The 15,261-nt window shown below is 36.6% G+C and overlaps 1 protein-coding gene across 3 annotated transcripts in view; it reads right to left on the minus strand.

Annotated features, from left to right (window-relative positions):
* GLRB (glycine receptor beta) overlaps nucleotides 1-15,261 on the minus strand; it is a 50,386-nt gene that overhangs the window by 18,731 nt on the left and 16,394 nt on the right. For all 3 annotated transcript variants that reach the window (XM_087737568.1, XM_087737569.1, XM_087737570.1), the window contains exons 5-8: nucleotides 9,596-9,825; nucleotides 6,569-6,651; nucleotides 3,752-3,892; nucleotides 168-320 (exon numbers count right to left, since the gene is read on the minus strand). In XM_087737568.1, the coding sequence (XP_087593694.1) occupies nucleotides 168-320; nucleotides 3,752-3,892; nucleotides 6,569-6,651; nucleotides 9,596-9,825 (607 nt within the window). The remainder of the gene's footprint in view (nucleotides 1-167; nucleotides 321-3,751; nucleotides 3,893-6,568; nucleotides 6,652-9,595; nucleotides 9,826-15,261) is intronic.

Genomic DNA, 15,261 nt, shown 5'->3' on the forward strand with positions numbered 1-15,261 from the left:
TGGAGGTGGATTTTACAGGACTAGGAATGAGGAGGTTTCAGTGAAAATGATGAGCAGATAATGGAAGTGAAGTTGCTTTCAGTGTCCAGTGTCATGTTGTCAAAGCAACTGAGAATGGCTCAATGGTGTTAAAGTGGATTGTGACGGTACGTGTAAACGCAGGTTACCCAGCGGGACTCTTGCAGCACTTGCATCAGGATTGATCCAAAATGACAGCCAGGATAGAACAACAATTAGCAGTGTAGGAGCATAAACACCCATCATGTAAAATCCAACTTGTCTTCTTAAAGTGAAGATTACTTCTACACAAGTGTAATAACCTTTAAAGAAATAAATGCATTAATGTTTAATGTGCTTTGCAGGTCAATCTCTTCAGATCCGTATCTTCTAGGCCTTTTTCTATTTAAGTTAAGAGCAAAAGTTCAATGATTTGATTTTCTTCATAAAGGCACAGAGTTCAATTTGAAAAAAAAAATGTTCAAAACACAGAACTATGTAACAGCCCAGTGTGGTCAGGCATGTGGTACTCTCTGTGCTCTGTAAGGCACCCTCCGTCTTTTCACAGCACATCAGTAACAGGCAGTTAAAGTGACTCTCATCTTGATGCTGGCTTCAATATGCAGGCCAGATAAAACCAATGGGGTCTAGCCGTCATACTAGCTTAAGCTCATCTGAAATTCCTGCTTAGCATTAATTTGTGCAAAAAATGGAATTAAGAAATATTAGTGTAGAAAGTTTAGAATGGAAAGAAGTGATCTGAATGTGACTCTAAGCAGAGATTTCCCCGGTACTGAAAGCCGGTACAGGTGACTTTTAAAATTGGTACAGACTTTTCAAAAAAGACTTTAAAAATACTGTGAATTTTGAAAACAAAGAATACTGCCTCAAATCTTTTAAAATGAGGATCTAAATCACCCAAACATTTAAGATATCTGCTAAGATGAATTCCAGAAAAGATAAAGCTGCAGATATTAGAGGCTTTGCTGGAGATAACAGGTGGATCAGGAAGTCCGATAACCAGAAAACAAATTCTGTTCATATTTTCAGGCAATTAGCAGAACTGGCATTTTTATGTTAATATTAACACAACAGCATTGTAAGAACAACTTCATAAACTATTCCATCACAAGGAAAAAGCATTCCTATGTTATATGACAGCAATTTCAAAATTCAGATCAGTCTATATCTACAAATAAAGTTGGTGCAAAGCTTATTTAGAAGATACGATCTGTCAAAAATGTATGTATTTATCTTCTGTATTTTATCAATTAAGTGTCGTAGAATGGTGTCATACTGAAAGTGCTGTTTGAGCATACAATAACCAAAACAACAAAACAATAAAATATTAAGGAAAAATTTTCTTGTGTAGAAGACACTATATGGTATTTCATAGTTCATTCTATGCTCTTCAATGATCCATTGTCTGACAAATTTCCCCTCTATAATTTCTGAAGTTTCCAGATACTTTTAGGTTTTATTTTTAAATGAGGGATGACCTTCAAAATCATTATTTGTTTGCTTTATGCCAGAAATGCATTCTGTATGGCTTTGTATCATCTTTCATCAGGCAGAGAATACTATCTATTCCCCTCCCCATGCAGCTCGAGAGGACCTATTTGGATCTGTCACACATTTTGATAAACAAAGAATAGGCGATTTGCAAATTTAAATATTCAATTTATTGCCACAAAAAGTCACCCCAAATTTGTTGACCCTCTTTCTACTTAGCTAGGTATGATAAAACATCAGTTGACATGAACAGGCAGTAAAGTTCTTTGCGATTGGCAAGCATCTCCTACATAAGCCATAATTTTGAAAATTTGTATGTGCAACACTGCCTCTTGATTACCTGACAAAATTCTTAACTGAATTCATTTTAACTATGTGTGCACAATCTGCTTTTTTAAATACCTTCAATATAAGAATTTAAAGTAATCAAACAGCCACTGATTACTGAAAACAACCTTTAAAAATACTTCAGAGTGCCAAAACATTCCATTCACATTAATGAAGTATTAATTCCAGCCTTGATTATGAGATTAATGTGGATGTTCCTAATTTTCAAACAAAAAGGATTTGCAATAAAAGAATTACGAAAACTTTTAAAAATTTCATGTTGTCACTCCACCCACTCTGACAGTCCTCTAATGTTCTTTCTTTAATGTTCAAACCACATACACACACACAAAATGTGACCATTTTATGGAGCACTTTGCACAGTGTCATTTCAGCTTGTGGTCACAACGTACTGGAACTTGAGAGAACACTACTGATCTTCTTTCCTGTTTAATGGTAAAGTGTACAATTCTTAGATTTTTCTTTAAGGTTCCTAAAAATACCTAAAATATCTAAAGATTTTTTAAATGTTTAATTTTAGATTTAGGGAAAAACTCAAAATGATCACGATAACTTCAATAACAAGATAGCAATCTTGAGTAAGTATTTCCTTTTTCTCTCAAATAGAATGTAAGTCTTCCAATTTTCCCATTTGTATGAATTTTATTTGGGAATTGCAAGACCCATCCCTTTAATTTTTCACTACTTTATAGCCTATTTTTTTCAGTAAATTCATTGTTTAATTAAGAATAAAATATTTTTTTCACTGCTAAGTAAACTTCTACCATATCCAGACTTAGATTTGAATGCAGTCACTGCTGGTTGGTTGTGCTTTCACAAATGCAGAATTTTCCTGAGGGCAGCTAACTTCATATTATTTACAAATGGTAAATCACCTGAGATGCTGAATTACGTAGTTAGGCTAAGAACTCACTCATTTTGCAGTTAAAAAACAAACCTCATTTCAATTTTCATTACCTTTTTCAAGTTAAATTCCTTAACTCTGAGACCTACTAAGGTTACTTGAGGTCTCTTCAGATGTGGGATCTAGCTCAAGAGCAACTGCAAGTAACAGACCCTCGACTTCAGCTGAATAGTCAATGAGAAACTTGCAGAGGATCCTCAGAAACTGCAGCACCACAACCATCATCATTGAATTTTAATGGGAGATTTATTCATATGACACAAGAGCACTGACTAAAATACAACCTGCTGACTTCTGTTGTTGTAGAAAGTCTTGCGGTTGCCACAGTATGTGAGTAGTTTGGATATAATTATAGGCAGGAATCAATCAAGGTAGAAAAGATAAATCATTAGAACCCAGAGTACAGACATCATTGAATAAATTTGTGCCCACACTCAGAAAATAAGTGTGGAATAAACTCAGGATTGAATAAATACGGGTCTGAGGATTGTAGGCAGCTTTCTGTAACGACAGACTTTCCAGAACACTTAGAGAAAGGAAGAACCTGCAGGGCGAAGCATTTGAAGTTACACTTTAATATTATCCACTTCTGGAACAAAAGTCAAACCAGAAAACCAAAATTATCCTACTTTGGCATAATTCTGGCATAATAACTGGCATAATTCTACGTGAACATCCTATCAGAAAAGATAATAATTTACAAGCATAAAAAGGTATTAGGACTACAGAAACAAAATGGTGATAGTAAGATCAGAAGACATGTAAGTAAAACCAAGAAAAACATTTAATCTCATCTTCAACCCAGAAATTTCTATATTTGAATTAGTTTGCAGTAATTATAGTTACTATTATATGAACTACTGGCTTGTTAAAAGTAATCTATTTTCCCCCATAGAATGTAGAAGACATGAACTGGAGTATTAACCATTAACCTTAAATGCTGAAGGAAGCTTAAAGTTTTTTACCAAGAAAATCACTTATATTACCCACCTGTGCCTTTATAATACTTGGTACAGTTACCATATTCGATATCCTCCTTTTTAATATCAAACTGAGGCAGAGCAATTTTCTCTAGTTGTACAGGATCTCCAGACTGCCAGATAAACCGTAAGTCATCAGTTGTGTAACCAACTGCAAGAACAAAACAATAGTAATCGTTTAAAGAACCCTCTCAATCAGAGTAGACTGCAAGAAAATCTAGCATATATGTATCACACATTTCTTTCAAGATTTTTCTTTCTATTTCCGGTTCAAAGAATTAAATACAAAAATGAAATAATCCACAACTGAATTTTTATGTAGGCCTAACTTAGGACTTGGTGGGTGGAACGTTACATTATCAGCTATATTACACTGATTAAAAGGTGTTTGTTACAGTGCTTACTGGTTAAACAAAGAAAGCAAAGCTCTATTCTCCACAGCTTTGAATCCTCCATAGTCATTCATACTCTACTTCAGCAAAGCAGGAAAAATATACTGAACTTCAACAGCACTCACAAGTCCTAGTAACTTCAAAAGAATTTAACAACTCAATTACTGTGATGAATCTCGGCTTTTGTGTAAAACAACCTTTCCGCTTAGTTGTTCAGATTAAAGGCCCTGATTCATGAAAGCATTGACATTCAGGAAATACTTGACCAGGACTTTAAGCAGATGTGTAGTCCTACTGAAATCAATTCAGTGCCTTCGTGATCTCCTGAGTACAGACAGACTTCAGTATACACCTGAGTGTCTAAATCATGATATATACAACACCACAAAGTGAGAGGCAGTGAAAGTTAGGCTCACAATATTTAGGCATAAAGCAATATTAATTAAACACACAGTCATAATCATGAATTTACATGCCATTTTTCTGCTACCTTCTGTTTATTAAGGAGTAACTTAATTCAAACAGAGATAGTGTGTGTTAAATGGGAACAGAGATGGGGAAACAAAAAAATGGAGTTGGAATGCAGCGTTTTGCAATTCAAAGCCTCTGAAAAATGTTTAAAGAACTGTTCTTTTTCCTGGAGGCATTAGACAGATTTTTAAAATTGTTGAAAAACAGCTGTGATTAAAAAAGGCAAACTGTTCATAAGCTAACTTCTCTAAGATTCACAACTACTTATTAAAAATCACAATATCTCAAAGCTCCATGATGGAAGATAATATGAAAAAAAAATTAGTTGTTCTAATGTTTCATTCGTAAAATCAGTCTCACCCCCTTATAACATACAGCAAATCACAAAACTGCCCAGATCCTTTATGATACCAATTACTGGACAGTGAAAATCATACCTGCAGATACGAGAACAGCTTAGTAACAGCTGGTGGCCTTTTTTTGTTTTGGAAATCTAGCAACTAGAAACAAAATACTGATTTGAAAATAACTGAAGCAGAATAAAGCTGTCAATGGCTAACAGGGAAAGTAAGTCCACTGTTGGAACTGGAGGGACAGACTGGAGGTCATGGGTACCATTCTTACTTTTCACAACTGAATTAAAAGGTAGAAGAAAGTTTAGTGCACACTGTCTTTCCAAAGGAGCAATTTCCTCCTGTATTTGAATATATCAACTTAGCCTGGAGAGACAATAAGGTTGTTTAAATAAAGTTATTGAGTATTTTTTTATGAGTAGTTCTTCCTTGAATAACTATACCTTGCAATGCTTGTAAAGCAACCCAGACTGAGAAAGTTTGAGCAAACTTCCATTAATATTACTGTCTAATTCCAGTTTAATCCCAAACTGGTTTGTGTTTACCATAAGAGTTTACTTCAGCTAATGCATGTACATATTAATGATGGGCAAAACTACTATGGACATATCACAATTCTAAAGGTAAATGCTGGCAATCAAAAACTACAGTGTAAAGCTCTGATATCATTATTATTATTACCCTTGTCCCCACTGGGATGCCCTGCTCAGCTTTGATTAACCTTGCTCTTTCTTTGCTTTTGTCTTCCCTTCCCTAACTCCACCTTCCCCACCAGACTTGGTGGAGTAACAACTGCATGAAGTTTTTGTATTATAGCAGGAACGGGCTGGAGCAAGCCACCTTCCTTCTCTCTGCTTCACACTTGTCCTTACTCAGCAAAACAGATTGCCGTGAGAGCAGGATCACCAAGGATTGGAATATTGGGACAAGGCTGTACTGGAGTTGACACCCTTGCACTTGAGGAACAGGAAAGAAGACGGGTTTCGGAAACATTTTGGCTGCAACTTCCAGCATGGCATGAAGCCCTTCAGAGATGAGACCGGGCTGCCCCTTCATAAGATCAAATCACCTAGAGACCAGGGAAGGATTGGTAAGGGAGAGATGCCCGACTACATCCACAACATATCTTGAAACCACTTTCAAAAGATTTCATACTAAATGCTCTCAATCTATTGGCATCAAATACTTCTCCTGCAGTACTGTATCAAAAGAGATTCAAACAAATTGCATCATCAATGCAAGGGGATAAATTGGACCCCAACTACCTACAAAACAGCAAAGGTTGTGGAAGTTAAAACTACCTGGGGAAATCATGTATTCTTTTTTCTAAATTATACGTGTTTCCATTTTACTAAGTTTATTGTAAATGTTTTTATAAAACTCATCAATTGTCATTATGTTTGATAGCAAAAGCTAAAAACAGAGTGCATGGTGCTATAATTGTAAGAAGTATTTTTGATAGGGAAATGTAAGATGGTAGGAACCAGTGAAAATTAACTTCAAGATTCATTAAAAATGTTGACATGAACAATACAGAATTGATCATTTTTTGTTTGATTCTCAGGCATGCCTAGAAGGCAATTGTTTTTATGCACAGACTGATTTACATACAGCTTTCCAATTGCATCTTGCAGCGCTGTGTATCCATAGGGAACAAGGTCAAGTCCAAAGGGCATGACAGAGTAATAGACAATCTGAAAATACAGAAATGGAATTTAAAAACAGTGTGAGCTGCCATGTAAGCAGCAGACTGCAATAAGAAAAAAAAAATCATAGGTATTTGATTTTCAGCTTCTAAAATAGCAGAAAAATTTAATTAAAGTTATAATAAGTAGGAGTTTGAAATTGAGCTATTTCTAGTAGTCCAAGAATAAAATTTTATAGGCAGTTTTAAACATATAGTAGTTCACAAATTAGAGACCTACTAATACATGACAAAATACATAAAGGTCGTAAGAATAACCAAACCAAAGGTCCATACAGAACAGAGTCCTGTCTCCAGCAGCGGCCAACGGCAGACTCCTGAAGAAGAATATGAGACTACAGCACATTTCACCAGATATCCAGCAGCCTCGCAAAAGTTGCACCTCAAGGAGTTCATAAACCAGAAGTGATGCTTCAGTATTTAAGGGACATCGACAGATTTTTTTTTTCCCTCCAAGAAGCTGCTTTGCTTCCAGTTGCTTTCTGGAACCTGTGTGAACTTTAAACATGCCCAGCAACCTGCAGCAAGGAATGCCATAGCTAAGCTGCACACACTCTAATCATCTCCTTTTATCTATCTTGAGCCTGCCTCATAGTTCTTTTACTGGAAAAGAAGGTGAAAAATCAATGTCCATCCATTCTCTCTGTGCCATTCATGATTTAGAGACCTCTATGCCACCACCTCAATTATCTTGGTTTTTTCCAGTGTGAAAAGTTTGGCCTTGCTTAGCTGTTCTTTATAAAGGATGCTGTTCCATATTTTGACCATCCTTGCCTCCCTTCTTGCAGTGGGAAGACCAGAACTGCACCTTGTATTCAAGATGCAAGGATAGCATCAATTTATAATGGCATGACGTTCTATTTAATCCCTAATACTTCCTAGAATTCAATTCACTTTTTCAACAAGTACTCAGCCATTAGCTGACATTTTCAGAGAACTAGCCATTATGACCCAGAGGTCATTTTCGTAGATGGTAATAACCACCTCAAAACCAATCAGTTTTTATGTAAAGTTAAAATATTTTTTTCCCACGTGCATCATTTTCAGTTATTTATATTGAATTTCATACTTTGTTGCCTAGTCATTAGACTAATTTGTAATTCTCACTGTTGTCTCTTATCTTTACTATCCTGAATATTTTGGCATCATTAAAAGTGCCTGCCAATTCACAGTTTTCCATATGATTTACGTTGAACAGCACAGGACCCAGAAGAGACTTTTCTGTGGGACTCTATTGCTTACTTCCCCTCCTGTGAGCACTAGCTGTTTATTCCTACATTCAGTTTCCTAACTCTTAACTATTTATGCAGGCAAGAACTTTCTCTCACATGCATTTTGTCATTCATGTATTTTGATAACTGGAGATTCTTTCATTAGTATGTGATAATATCTCTGTAAACTAAAAACACAAGGCATAGCAATAATATATTTAAAAAAATTGAAAATCTTAGTAGCATGTCACCAAACCACAGTCCCTCAAAAAATTAATCTTACCTGCATACACATCATTTATGAACATACTGTATTATTAAAATCAACAGAATACTTTTAGAGGATGACATTAATTTCAAACTTTATTGAATTTGGTTTTGTTATTTGGAAGTTTTCAGACAAGAATTTTTCCATTAGAAACACTTCTATTAGTATTCATTCAATATTCACTATTTGCTAACCCAACCTATTGACTGAAATAAGCTCATTTATGAATAGCTGCAACCTGGAAAAATATTTGAAAAAAGTTGCAGTGTTTCACTTAACATTTGCTATTTCAAATGGGAAGTTTCTTTTATAGCTGAAAGTGATTTTCTATTTTGAAATATTAATTTCTACAGACTTCAAAACCTGCTACATAAACAACTGAAATCAGAACTAGGACCTTCAGAGTAAGCCAGATGAAATGCTTTGATTGCCCAATATATTTTCTTTTCCGATCACTGTCAGCAGAAGTCTTGCAATTGAGTTTTCTCATCCCGATTTTGAATGGGCAAAAATGAACCCAGACTCTCCTATTTTCTTTCTTTTTTCTAGCCACTTCTACTCCAGGAAGAAATAGCTCATGCGACCATAATTTCAGAAGTGGTTCCCTCTTAACGGTAAAGTTGCAGTATATTCGCGTAATCATTTTTTCCTCTATCAGGGTAATATGTTCCAGTTCACACCAGAAGCAAATTCACTCACTGTTAGGAAATTGAGCCTAATCTCTACAAATCATTGTGTCTATAAACTCTCCACATCTGTAATTCACTAAGAGATCCTTTTCAATTGACCAATTTACTGTTTTCAGTGGATGATTATTTTTATGGCATGGTGTATACCTTTGATAAACCAAGTCAAACCACAAAAAAGTATGCATTAACTGCAATGAAATTAAACAATATTTTTGGGTCTTCTGAAAAAATCTATATCCAGTAAGGCATAGAACTTTATCAGGATGATGTCCCAGTACTTTTACAAAACATTTATATTCACTAATTTTTTAATTTCTGCCTTTCCCTATATCATTAGTAAGTAATCATAATTTTCTTTAGTTGATGTAGAAATTCAAGTGGTGTGCAAATTATATTGTTTTGCTGAAGGCTTTACTTCAGATATCTTATCCATTTCATTATGCTTCCAGGAATCCAAGCAATTAACAAAATGGTTTAAATATTGTTTCTAATAATACTGGTTTACTTAATGTGTTAGCTTAACATGACATGCAAATGTACATACACTTCAAATTTCTAGTACTTGCTGTGCTATCAACTGACATTCTTTAAAACATCGTCATCCGATTTCTTTACACACACTTAATTTATTGTAGTATTGTTTACAAACTGTGATATAAATTTAAATATTAGTCATAAACTGTACTATATTACTAAGTCTAACACAGCACATATATCTCATATCAAGTAATTTATAAAAAGAGTAGAAATATATCAATAAAATACCTCATGCTGACTAGGACATCGCCATCCCGAAATATAAAAAGGAGGATATTTTCTTGTGTGACATCATGGAAGTTAGCATTTTTTTCATTTGCAAAGAATAAGTCCGGCTTCCAAAGACATTTAAACATTGTTGGGTCCACTGTCAGCGTATCTGAACCTCTCCAGTCATTGGGCAGTTTGAGTCTGGGGTCATTCCACTTCTGTCTTAGAAAGATGTTGACTCTATAATCCTGATAGGAAGAATGCATAAATATTAGATGAGTCAAACGTCTAGCCAAAAACCCAAGGAGAAAGAAAACCACTCTATCAGACTGAAGAGAAAAGCAATTTATGCCCTGATTTTTCTGTCACAAAGCTAGTAATCACTATTCAAATGACATTGTTAAGTTTATGACAAATTGGTAGATTATGTCTCACTCATGTTTTGAATACAGTAACATTTTTTTTACAAAGGGTGAAATTGTCCCCCCAGGATCATTTTTATGTCTCCTTGATATTAGTCCTCTGTTACCTGGGCATAGAGAAACGCATGCAGCAGGACACAGGTAGGCCATAGTTTGACTACACTAAATTGCTGCAGGCAGCAGGCATGATACCACTTCTATCAGGATATCCTGTGAGTGTAAATTCCAGCTTATTCTGCATTTGGTTAAGTGGCACACTGATGGCAAAATATCACATTATAAAAGCAGAACACAGACCAGGCAGACAACAGATTTTACACTACACACCCAGAATACAGTCCCAGACCTTGTAACACTGATTTGGGACTATTGTGGTAACGGAGGAAAACTGATGCCAGCTTGCAACACAAGTACTGAGGTAGCATGTGTGAAAGCAGAAACAGTAGGTCTCAAAGAGACAAAATCAAGACTTTGCACAGAGGAAACCTCCCTCTGAATTCAGCAGGACTCTTTCTCAAAGATGGACAGTAGTAGAGCCATGCTCAATGAGAACCTAATTTTGCCTTCGGGAATTGGAGTAGCATGTGTCTCAGGACAAAACGATACCCGCACGCGTTCTGTCCTTATGAAAGCTGTGTGCATCCAAAGGAAAAATCTGACCCAGTATGTCAATTACGATTCAGAAAGCATCTTTTCAATTATATGTATATAATTGAAAATTCACTTTACTTGCTTCTTGCTGAAGTTCCCATTCCATATGCACTTATTGTCTCAGTGAAAACAATTACTTTAAACCATATAAGTACTCCATACCGTTCATGCTCACAAGCATTACACTATTCATTACACCAAAATTAATTTCCCCATAAACAAGAGCATTCCCCTAATTTTAACAAAATAAAATGCCTTCTCAAAGCCACAGGCAAATGATAAGCAGTGTCCAATGCTTGCCTTCAGCTTACCCATTCAGAAGAAGATGTTTACATCACTGAAAAGCAGAATGCACTGGCAAAATAAGAATTGGAAGTAAGATCAGGTGGATGCTATTTTATTTCCTTCCTTGCTCTGTCACAAAGGGATTTAAATATACCAAACAACGGGATGTTGTGACATTTTAAGAACTTGATTCTGTTCCCATTTAAGGCAATGGAAGAAAAATCCCATTAACCTAAAATAGGTAGGTTCAGACCTACCTACATGACTAGAAACTTGGAGAGGAAGGCCACCACCATACTTGAGGCAATACAGAAAATGTTGCAAAGAAGCAGAGAGATATCAGGATACAAAACTGTGGCTAGCCAGACAATGATGTGCAGAAGGGCTTCTTTTTAGAAGAATATGAATTGTTATAGCATCTGGCAGCAGCATACACTATGATCTGGTATAAATCTATTTTGAAAGAAGTCTGCAACCAGTTCTCTCAAATTTGGGCAATGAATTTTAAGATTCAGTATGTGCACTACAATTAGGTTCAACAGGGGCTGAAGAAGTCGTCTACACGAAGCACACAGTCTTCCTCCTATACATTTTACAAACATTCTTTGAATACTGCAGAATGATCGGCATTTTTTAATAAAGGAGAGTCAAACAGCAATTAAAAAGCCTGAAACCAAGGCGGGGTAGAAGAGATATTCATCAGCATTAGAGCTAAGAGGACCTGGTAGGTAAAAAGAATCAGAGAAGTATTCTACAGGGCTTTGTTTTCCCACAAAACTCCAACAGAAGGCAAGTTGTTTTCAGGGAGGTTGAAAGGGGAGGCATTCTAGGAAATATTTCAAATGCAACCCACTAAACAGTGGGCACGTGGCCAGAAAAACTCCTCAGGCCAGAAACCAGGCATAGCCAATACATCTCTTTCTGCAAACTGGAACACATAGAAGATCATGAAAGGCTTTTCCTACATGAACTGCACTCGTACAAAGAAAGGAAACATAATAGCACTGTCTGTTAATAAAGTAGAAAATGGCATTCTTAAGATAAAAATAAGGAAATCAAATTTTCCTATTATACACAGATATTAAAAAGACCATTCTGCAATGTTTTAAAGGAGAAGGAGGAAGTAGTGTTTTGCCATTTGAGTCAGTGACGAAAGGTTACACTGCAAGTACAAACCTTAAATATAGATTCTGTAGACAGAGGGTTAGATCATCAGCACAGCTGAAATATTATAGCCCTATGGGTATTTATACCAGAAAGGATCTATCTCCAGGAATCCTTGACTGGTCGCTCAGTCTATAACAGTTTCTAAATGTGACATAATCACCATATTATCCCACAAATCTGCAGTCTAAAAAAACATCTGCAAAATCAGAAGCAGAGTTAGCATGGGGATGCTAGACAAGGAAGTCTCATGAGCTAGAAGGGAACAAGTTACAGGATTCGAGATAAAGGGAGCTTACTGGAAGGCAGCAGCTCTGGTATAAGCTCTTCTCCATTTCAGCTGTACAAATTCTTATTCACCCTGTAGGTAACTCATTTTTTGTTTAGTTTTTCCAGGTAACTTGTTTGATACGTGTGTGAAAATGCCACAATTCTCTTGAGTATTCAACAACACAACATGAACACTACCCTTTCTAGACACGGAGTGAACATTTGCCCTTCAGTTTCTTCATAAGGGCTTGATTAAAGCAATAGAGGCTTCTGGGCATAGGATCCACACTGTGGGTCCTATCCTGCTTCAAACCAGTATTACTTCAAACCTGTCGATGCTTTTCTATAAAGAAATTCCCTTCTCTCTTAAAACTGGGTAGACTCTAGCTCTGTGGGAGGTAATCTCTGCCCTTTTTTTGAGGATGAGCCAACTGCATAGCTAAGAATGCAATCGTCATGGGACCAGAAGGACAGCAAGCAAAAAATAATTGAAAATAATTTTGTGGGATTCCTCAAATATGTGCGGAACTATCAGAACCAGCCACCATGATGTCAAGGCAAGGGACACTGTGGGAGCCTGTTGACTAGTTAGAAGTTCCAGACATTAAGCCCAGAGTTGGCTATTTCAGAGAGGGGTCTAAGAGTGTGATACAGGACATCTTTTTGAAGATATTTTCTTCTGCATCTCTTTTAACATCCTTCTGAACAAAAGGAGATCAGCATGCTCACTGGCCTTTACTCACTGGCACTTTACACATTTGTTTGTTGAGCCTTCTACCATCACCTCACTTCCAATCACCTGGCACCCATGGTTATTTTTCGCCACCCTTCCATCATCCAAAAGAAGGAACTGTCCCTTTAGCATGGCTAAACCAGGACACTTTACACCCACATAGATTTTGCAAAAACCTATGAATTCAGCTATTACAGCCAGAAGTGGCTACAGAGCCAAGAATCATCATGATACTTCATCGACTGAAATACAAATACTTAGAAATATATTATTTCACAGATTTTGGTATCACTAATGATATCACTCCAACCGGTTCAATAGCTTCTGGTAACTTTAGAGACAGTCAAGAAATCAATATTCCTTGCGACTCACACCAACACCTGAGACAGTAGAGATGCGGACAGCCACTCTCTTCTCCAACACTGAGGAACCTTTTTCAGCTGTTCTGTTCTGCCTGCAAATGTCTCTCCTTTCTGAATGCAAGAGGCCCCTCTGGTCCTTCACAGAGTTGGTGCCTCAGCTCCAGGAAACACTTTTCCTGTCATTCTGGAGGTACAAGTTTTTTCCTAGTCTAAGGGACTTGCTTCTACTGTTTCTGGTGCATTATTCAGATCATCCGAAGACAAGTACGACACTATCCCCAAGAGAGCAGTGGTTCCTGAACATCCACATGACCCAATGCCCACTGCAGCAGGAAGAGTTTCTCAAGTGATATATGGAAGATATATAGATCGACCATTTCTTTTGTCAGTGCTTCCTGTGATACATTAAGGCAACCACAAAGTAATCCAAACTTCACATAAACATGCTTAGCTATCATGGTAATCAGCTGGACGTAGAAATCTAAATAAAAGCATAAATTAAAGTAAGGATGGTGTTCAAAGTTCTGAAATATGGAGGAAAGCATGACTTATCTTACAGAACATCCTAGTAAATTTGTGAGTGACCGTATCAGGAATTCACAGACAGGCATACATGCACTGCTGTAGAGAGCATACTTAATTTTTCTGGGGGGAAGCACACCCTTTACATTCATGTTTTGTTACTATTTGGATCTATGTGAATTGTAAAAAAGCCTCTGTAAAAGTAACTTTTTAAAGCATGCAATAAATTTCCAAAACTTGAAAGGACCATCTGGCCTAATATACCTGCCATCTTAGACACTTATCTCACTCCTACTTTCCTGCTCTTCCTCCCTGCCCCTCTTTAAACTTCAGTCCCCTTTTTGTTTTCAGCAAATAAATCTCAAGGTATCTTCGGCATACTTACATTCTTTGCTTTAATATCACTTCCCACTAATGCTATTAGCTGACTTACTATCATTTGCAATCAAATCTACATCTTTATTCACTCCTAGTTAAGGAAACAGAAATTTCTCGCCAAGCTGTTCAAAAGCTGTTTCAGCTATCACACATGTTTAACTTTGAGAGGCTCTGCAGTCCTACTGAAAAGTCATTAGGGTATTGCATAAGCTGGTTCTGAATTTTAAGTGGGTACTTACTTCCACTGACACCAACAGGTGTTTTATTATTTATTAGCTGTATTATGGTTTATCGTTTCTTTGCCATTATGAGTAGGAATGCTGCCTTAGTCACACCATTGAAAAGAGCAGCCTGGTTTTGGGAACTGCCTCAGTGCTTTGGATGCAGCCCATCACCAATCACCAAAGATATTTCCAGATGGGATGCTCAGGGAGCGCCTCAGAACTCCCCTGCTGAGTGCATGCCCTGGCTGTGGCTTCCCGCATACTGGCAAGACATGGTGTGCTCCCCTCTTTTTTACATAAAAGAAAACCCCGATCAGGTCAGAACATCTTCAACAATTAAATGTCATTTTTTTGCAATATTTTTGACAGTATTTATTGGAAATACCATTGCAAAAAGATCTTCAAGTCCAAAAATATTTGGAATGGCTTTGCTGAAATGACTTTTTATTTTGAAATTGGTATTATTTCCTACAGAAACAAAAAAGTCAAGGCTGTAATGAGGTTTATTTCGTGCTGTTATTGACACGTTGAAATTTTCTGACTGAACTGGAAACACATTTTTATACACTTCACTCCTCAGTTTGTCTCTCTCACACAGCAAATAAACAGAAGTAAGAGTATGGTTATTGCTGATCAAGTCCTTTACTCCTTCTCCTTCTATTCCTCCACGATT

Source organism: Nipponia nippon, unplaced genomic scaffold, assembly GCF_047370975.1.
Source record: "Nipponia nippon isolate SJK-2023a ecotype South Korea unplaced genomic scaffold, ASM4737097v1 scaffold_6, whole genome shotgun sequence".
Taxonomy (NCBI): domain Eukaryota; kingdom Metazoa; phylum Chordata; class Aves; order Pelecaniformes; family Threskiornithidae; genus Nipponia; species Nipponia nippon.